We start from the raw sequence: 8,072 nt of genomic DNA, 5'->3' as shown, positions 1-8,072 counted from the left end.
TGAGTCCTCCCCGCTGTGTTCAGTTGTAGGCTCGATACCCCGGTTGAAAACCCTTATTTAATTTCGAAAATCGTTTATGCTCAGAGTGCTGTGCCATTCTCTACATCTGGGCGAACCAAAAGAAGGAAGGGAAAAGTCGGGGCAGCGGAGCATGTTTCGACCCTAGCCGGTTTCACCTTTGAAGGCCGTCCTGTTGGATTGGGTTGTTTTGTTTAAAGTTTGCCGTGTGCAGAATAAACCGAGTGTTGGGTTATGGGCTGTATGCAGATTAATCCTCAGCAGAGTGTGGACCGTGTGTTCAGGTTAAGCAGTGGTTTGTATGGATTGCTTTGCTGTTACTTGGTTTGGTTATCTTGTTATTACAGTGCAAGTGTTCAATTTTCAGACAACCAATCAATTTCATTTACATTGAGGTGTAATATGGTGTGATGCGATGCAAAGTATGAAATGTAAAGATATACGAATGTAAACACTTTTTCAGATAAAAAGCCTGTTTCATTTCATCATCTTTTCAAATATACAAGTTTTGGAAACAAAAACCTGCCTGCGGCAGTACAAAGCATCTAACTACCAACAAAAGAGAAAAGTACAAGAAAGAAAAAATAACAAAAATCTGTATCCATGACAAGCACTCCGGGGGCTATCGGTCTGTCCTAGTCCTCTTCCTGGACGAAGGTCCAGGAGCATCATCAGCATCGTCGTCAGAGCCCGAGCTAGTGCCGCCTCCGGTCTCCTCCTCTGATGACTCCGCCTCCGACTCCGACTCCTCCTCATCATCATCATCAGGGACTGGAGCTCGCGAGCTACTCCCGACATGAGTGCGCCCCGCCTTGGTGCGGGGGAATGCTCTGCCCTCCTCATCTCTCCCTCGGGCGGGGACGGAAGGTCCAGCTGGAGCACCTTCTGCCATAGGAATCTGGAAAGGAGGCTGAAAAAGTACATAAAAGACAAATGCATCAGTATGTTGTGAACAGTTTATCAGTGCAGAATGCAGTGTATGAGTACGATGTATGAATGTCGTGAGCAGTTTATCAGTGTAGAGTACAGTGCAGAATGCAGTGTATGCAGTGTATCAGATACTGTGAGATTAGTGTATCAGGTGTTGTGCCATGCATCAGATTACGTGAATCAGCTTGTGAGTGATTTGAGGCCGTGATCAGAAGAACATACCGGAATGCTGTAGAGGGCCAGGAGATCAAAAGTCCGCTGAAGCATCCCCATCATGGAGGCATTCATCGCCAATGACTGCCGGGTATACTCAGAAGAAGCCTGCAAAAGTATCAGATGCATCAATATTCTGTGGAATATCAAATAAGCTGAAATGAAATGACTGTACAAAAATGCAGTAATACATACCGGGGGCAAGTCGGGGACACCGACGAACTTGTGATCAGCCGGCGGAGGGGCGAAGGGGATCTGATAGGTCGCCCCACCCTGCCCTCGGAAAGTCAATACAGCGGGCAGAGCAGGCCAACCGGTCCCCCGTCCTCCCTGGGCTCCGCCCCTGCCGCGGACTCGGGCCCTCCTCGAAACTCCCGCTCCAGCTCCCGCTCCTGCCCCAACTGCTGGCGCCACGGGCCTGGCTCCCTCAGCTCGACGGCTGCCGCTCAGAGGTCGCATAAGTTACGTCTGCACGTACTCTCGGTAGTCGCCGATGCCTCTGAAGCGGGTCGCCTCCCAGCCGATAGTGTAATCGGCCATCTGCTCGGTGGTGAGCCTCTCGGTCTCCCTCATGTCCGCATGAGGGTAAACCGGGACTATCTGCTCCGGTAACCCTAGGGTCTGGCGTAGGAAACGCTCACCCAGGTACCAAGCCCGACAGACCGGGCCCTCCAGTAAGATCCGGAAACGCGAGGTCTCCTCAGCACCGGCAAACCGGTCCCACATCGCCGCCGGCAATGGAGCCCAAGGCTGCCACGTGATCTGAAAGTGACATACAGTTTGTTATCTACTGTTTTTGAAATATGCAGTGGAAAGGCAAAGCTTAAACGAACTGCAAGTAAAACATACCTCGGCAGGGGTAATGGTGTCGAAGTAACGGCGGAAGAAGCTGAATGTCTCTCGCGGCCTCCGGGTGCATCTCCCGTCAAAGCGACGCGAAAACGGGACGACCAGAGGAGTCTCCGTCGCTGGTACGAGAGCAAGCCTAGGAAAGTAGGCGTAAACCCACAACTGCAAGATAAATACCAATGCATTTATCAGATAAAGCAGAATACAGAATAAAGCAGAAATGGCAGAGCCGTGTGTTGTGTAGTGTATTGTGTACAGTGTACAGTATGAGCAGTGTGCAGTCAGTGTAAAGCAGGATGTATGTGTGTGCCGTGTGTACAGTATACAGCAAGTATAAAGCAGACTACAGTGTGTGCAGTGTACAGAGCACAGAAGATATAGGGCAGAAATGAAAAGTAGAGAAGAAATGTACCTCCCAAGCCCGCCAGTAGCCTCCTAGCAACTGTCCGCTGCCGCGGGAAGCTGAGCTCATGTACCCGTAGAGAGTGGCCAGAGCGGCGCCACCCCAGTCGTAATGCAGGATGTCCCTGACGTCCACCAGTGCGCTGAGTAGGCAGAGAGGCACGGTGTTCGCCCGGTCGGCGAAGATGGTCGTCCCGAATAAGAACATGAGGAAGCCGCGTGCGTACCTCTCCACGGCCTCCGGAGTCATCGGAGCTGCATCAACGAGAGTGGGCTGGACCCTAAACTGCACCTCAAACCAGGAATACCGGACAAAGCCTGGACGAGCTAGAGGTGGCGCCTCACCCAGCAGATGGACCTGAGCGGCAGTCCACTCGTCCATGTCAACATCAAAGGGGATCGGATCACCCCCTACCCCGATGCCTGTGAGCATCGAGAAATCGTAAGGGGTCATCGTCATGTCCCCTGCCGCGGACAAATGAAATGAATCGGTGGTGTCCCACCACCTCTCCACCAGAGCGGCAAGGAGAGGTCTGCATGTAGTAAGCCTGGAGAGTCCTCGGCAGAAGGCGCCGAAGCCCGCCTGGTCCACTATGTGACGGACCGCGTCAGGAAGCTCGTCGTACCACTCCTGAGCGCCAGTGTTCCCATACCCGCGGATGGTATGGGAATTATCCTGTAAACAGAAAATAACAATTGCAAGACAACATTCAAAATGCAATTTTAAGAAGCATACAGATGTAGCATGCGTGCAAGTTTAACAGATTTGAACAAATACCGGGTGCCGGTGTGCTTACAGTGGACTACAGCGTGTGATGCGTCAGCGTGTTTGGATGGTTCAAAACAGGTATAGCATGTGTGCAAGTTTAACAGATTCAGACAAATACCGGGTGCCGGTGTGCTTACAGTGAACTACAGCATGTGATGCGTCAGCGTGTTCGGGTGGTTCAGTACAGTATAGCATGTGTGCATATTTTCAGATTCAAGCAAATGCTGGGTACCAGTGGGTATGCAGTGAAATACAGTGAGTGCAGTGTGTTTGAGTGATTCAGGGTTAGTGCAGTGTGTGTGCATGTGCCAGTCTCAAGCAGATATCAGTTGTACGTATGTCTACGATCAACTACGGTATACAGCATATCAGATTTCAGCAGTTAAAGAGCATAAATAAGCTACGACAGTTTTTATGCCCTACATTGCAGAAAGTAAAGTAGAGAAAAGAGAGTTACCTCGGAAATGCCGAAGGACAAGTGGGAGGTAGGCTCATGCAGTAATAGCTCGGGTGGCACGTGCCTCTCGAAGCTCTGAAACTGGCGCAGTCCGTCGGGGGGCAGAACATGAATCGCCGGCCGGTAGGTCGCCGGGTCGAACGGGCGCTCGCTCAAAGGTAGGAGCTCGACCCCGGGATCCATCTCGTGATCCGGGGGAGTCCCGCCGCGTGGAATATCATCCGCCATGTCAGGAATGATGAGAAAATAGCCGGAGGAAGGAAAACCGGGCTAGAATACGGAAAGTCAACCGAAAAGTCAACTCCCGAGAAGGTCGAAAATGGCCGAAAAGGCCGAAATGTGGAAAGGGCACGGAAATCAAGAGGAAAGCAAGGGGAACAAATTCCGAAAAGGTGGGAACGACAAACGAGGCACCGAAACAAAGTTTTGTTCGGTTGAAAATGTCCGAAACGCGAAGAAAATCGCGCATCCGACGATGAAATGGGCGTAAAACGCGAAGAAACGAGCAAAAGAGGAGAGGAAAACGCTCTAAAGAGAGAGAGAGTGTGAGATTTTGGCGGAAAGGAAAGTAAGAAAATAGGGTTTGAAACCCTATTTTAAAACACCCGAGGTGAAATGTCGAATCTTTCCTGACTCAGCAACTTTTTGCCGGTCGGCAATATTTTGTGCCGGCCGGCAGTATATTGTGCCGATTGAGTTATTTTGCAGCCGGTGGACAGCCGGTGGCCTCCCCTCCCGGTCGGTGGTGTTCCCGCAACCTTGTTCAGGCCATATGAGAAGTTTTTGGTCTTCATAGCTCAAGAAAGTGCAAGAAAGTGTATCTCCGACGCTCAACCGGCCTCCGTTTTGACCTCGGACCATGTCTTTTGTGCGTAGCACTCCAACTCATGCAATGATTGTATCCTTTGATATCCTTTTTGCCTCTTACGAGATCCAAAAGTTGCCCCGTGTGCGTTGCACGCGTTCATCGCACTATCTCGGTGCATCACACCGCGCTATCATGCGCCTCACAGTTGCATTGTTATGCACATACTACATGCGTTGTAACACGCACCCCTTGCATTGTCATGCACATCTCTCATGCATTGCCATTGCATTTTTATTACAAGCATTGTCATGCATTTCAATGCATACGTCGCCTCGCGCATCGTTCGCATCGTCGTGCATTCCCTTACCATGCATTGTCATGCATTCCGAAACACATGCGTTGTTACGCATTTAAGTCCATTTACATTTCACATTCCGTGTGGCATGCGTGTCACACTTAGCATCATTTTACATTCCATATGGCATGCGTGTCACACTTGGCATCATTTTACATTCCGTGTGGCATACGTGTCGCACTGAGCATCATTTTGCATCGTATGAGGCACGCGTGTCTTATTTGTTTCATTTTGCACCTTATGAGGCATGCGTGTCTCATTTGTTTCATTTTGCATCTTATGAGGCACGCGTGTCTCATTTGCCTCATTTTGCATCTTGTGAGGCATGCGTGTCTCATTTGTATCATTTGGCATCCTACGGGGCATGCGTGTTTCATTCTGTGTCATTTGCATCGGCATGCGTGCCTCATTCTCGTTGGTACGCGTGTCTCATTTGCATCGGCATGCGTGCCTCATTTGCATTGGCATGCGTGCCTCATTTGCATCGGCATGCGTGCCTCATTCTCGTTGGCATGTGTGCCTCACTTGCATTAGCATGCGTGCCTCATTTGCGTTGGCATGCGTGCCCCATTTGCATCGACATGCGTGCCTCATTTGCATCGGCATGCGTGCCTCATTCTCGTTGGCACGTGTGCCTCATTTGCATTGGCATGCGTGCCTCATTCTCGTTGGCACGTGTGCCTCATTCTCATCGGCATGCGTACCCCATTTGCATCAGCATGCGTGTCCCATTTACATCGGCATACGTACCTCATTCTCGTTGACACGTGTGCCTCATTTTTATCGGCATGCATGCCTCATTTTTATCGGCACGTGTGCCTCATTCCCATCGGCATGCGTGCCTCATTTGTATCGGCATGCGTGCCTCATTTGCATTGGCATGCGTGCCTCGTTTGCATTGTCTTACATTCCTTGCGAGTTGCATTGTCTTGCATCCACTTTGCACTGTTATGCATGTTAATTACATTACCTACGTAGACCGCATGTTTGTAATCCAATTCATTACTTGCGTAGACCGCATGCTAATTACATTACCTGCGTAGACCGCATGTTTGTAATCCATTTCATTACTTGCGTAGACCGCACGTTAATTACATTACCTGCGTAGACCGCATGTTTGTAATCCAATTCATTACTTGCGTAGACCGCATGTTAATTACATTACCTGCGTAGACCGCATGTTTGTAATCCATTCATTACTTGCGTAGACCGCATGTTAATTACATTACCTGCGTAGACCGCATGTTTGTAATCCATTTCATTACTTGCGTAGACCGCATGTTAATTACATTACCTGCGTAGACCGCATGTTTGTAATCCATTTTATTACTTGCGTAGACCTCATGTTAATTACATTACCTGCGTAGACTGCATGTTTGTAATCCATTTCATTACCTGCGTAGACCGCATGTTTTGATTGCGTAGACCGCATGTTTGATCAATTTCATTACCTGCGTAGACCGCATGTATTGCTTGCGTAGACCGCATAATTGTTCAATTTCATTACCTGCGTAGACCGCATGTTAATTACATTACCTGCGTAGACCGCATGTATTGCTTGCGTAGACCGCATAATTGTTCAATTTCATTACCTGCGTAGACCGCATGTTAATTACATTACCTGCGTAGACCGCATGTTTTGTTTGCGTAGACCGCATTATTGTTCAATTTCATTACCTACGTAGACCGCATGTTTTGATTGCGTAGACCGCATGTTTGTTCAATTTCATTACCTGCGTAGACCGCATGTTTTGTTTGCGTAGACCGCATTATTGTTCAATTTCATTACCTGCGTAGACCGCATGTTTTGATTGTGTAGACCACATGTTTGTTCAATTTCATTACCTGCGTAGACTGCATGTATTGCTTGCGTAGACCGCATAATTGTTCAATTTCATTACTTGCGTAGACCGCATGTTTTGTTTGCGTAGACCGCATTATTATTCAATTTCATTACTTGCGTAGACCGCATGTTTTGTTTGCGTAGACTGCATGTTTTGTTCAATTTCATTACCTGCGTAGACCGCATATTTTGTTTGCGTAGACCGCATTATTGTTCAATTTCATTACCTGCGTAGACCGCATGTTTTGCTTGCGTAGACCGCATTATTGTTCAATATAATTACTTGCGTAGACCGCATAATTGTTAAATTCATTACTTGCGTAGACCACATATTCTACTTGCGTAGACCGCATGATTGTCCAACTTCATTGCTTGCGTAGACCGCATGCTTATGATCAAATTCATTGCCCGCGTAGACCGCATGCTCCACTTACATGTCTGTATTTTCACAGCATTGTTATGCTCCCCACTTGCTTTGCGCTGTCACACATTTCGAGTATACTACTATGCATGTTGTTAACAATATTGTACCTGTTAAGTTTGTTTTCTTTGCAGGCACGATATTGTATGTACGGTTCATTTAAGGCTGGTGCAACCAGACGAGCCGCACAGGTATTGTATCCTCCGAGTGAGAAGTATCGAGAATTGCATAATTCTCTTACATCCTTTCTGCATTGTAGTGTAGTTTGGTGTATGATAGCTTAAAGTTGTCGCATGTGTGCTTCATTACAGCTTTCTTTGCATGATCATAAGTTATGCTCAGCTTCGTGCATTGTCTTGCATTTTGCCCCTGCCTTCGGGCGCATACTTTGTTTCTCTTGCATGTTTGTCTAAGTCTTCGGCCTTGTCAAAAATGGGTCGTCTCTGGGCTTTGACATTCACTCCCGTCATTGTTATGACTTTCAAGTTCTGTCAAAGAGGGGCAACTGTAGACACCCCATTTTTGACCGTCCTCAAGACTTGGACATCACCGTTTGAACACTCGGTGATCATCCATGTTTGTGTTCATTTGGAGTTCCCGGAGGTCTCGGCTACGCGCCTTGCCTCAGGATCTCCGAACTCGACTGTTTAGTGTCTGATTTTGCACCAAACACTTGCATTTTACCTTGGAAGGGTACGGAATGCCTTGTGTGGCATCCCCACACACCACCGGCCATGGCCAAAGGCCACCGGCTGGTTTTTTCTGCCACCGGCAATGTATATTGCCGGTCGGCACTATTTAGTGCCGGTCGGCACTCCCTTTGGCCAAAATGGCATCTTTGGCCGGCCGACTACTGTGCATCTGCTTTTGCAGATACTTTAAGACAGCTGTCTTGCATTTGGCTCCCCTCCATACACGTGTATGGAGGGATCTCCCTCTTTAGAAGCTTGTCTTGTAAGCTTTACAAGGCAAAAAGGCTCTATAAGAGAGGGTCTTCTCTCTTGTTG

General features: G+C 48.4%; 1 protein-coding gene across 1 annotated transcript; it reads right to left on the bottom strand.

The window, feature by feature from the left end:
* Window positions 1-461: 461 nt before the first annotated feature.
* On the bottom strand, window positions 462-2,557 carry LOC145804211 (uncharacterized). The gene is made up of 5 exons (XM_082897943.1): window positions 2,423-2,557; window positions 2,011-2,172; window positions 1,357-1,923; window positions 1,171-1,269; window positions 462-928 (listed from the first exon to the last, which is right to left on the bottom strand). The coding sequence occupies exons 3-5, from the start codon at window positions 1,618-1,620 to the stop codon at window positions 641-643; spliced, it is 651 nt and encodes a 216-aa protein (XP_082754069.1). The 5' UTR covers window positions 1,621-1,923; window positions 2,011-2,172; window positions 2,423-2,557; the 3' UTR covers window positions 462-640.
* Window positions 2,558-8,072: the final 5,515 nt, after the last annotated feature.

This window comes from Camellia sinensis, chromosome 12 (genome assembly GCF_055761805.1).
Source record: "Camellia sinensis isolate YWXY chromosome 12, ASM5576180v1, whole genome shotgun sequence".
Classification (NCBI taxonomy): Eukaryota; Viridiplantae; Streptophyta; class Magnoliopsida; order Ericales; family Theaceae; genus Camellia; species Camellia sinensis.
Note: the sequence above shows the minus strand (reverse complement) of the source record. Positions and strands in the feature narration are given on the sequence as shown.

Excerpts from the sequence above, each read along its gene's own strand:
- LOC145804211 (XM_082897943.1), bottom strand. The coding sequence starts at position 1,620 with ATGCGACCTCTGAGCGGCAGCCGTCGAGCTGAGGGAGCCAGGCCCGTG. Across the intron at positions 1,270-1,356 it reads GTGTCCCCGACTTGCCCCCG|GCTTCTTCTGAGTATACCCG; the intron begins GTATGTATTACT and ends ATACTTTTGCAG. Across the intron at positions 929-1,170 it reads TGGCCCTCTACAGCATTCCG|CCTCCTTTCCAGATTCCTAT; the intron begins GTATGTTCTTCT and ends GTACTTTTTCAG.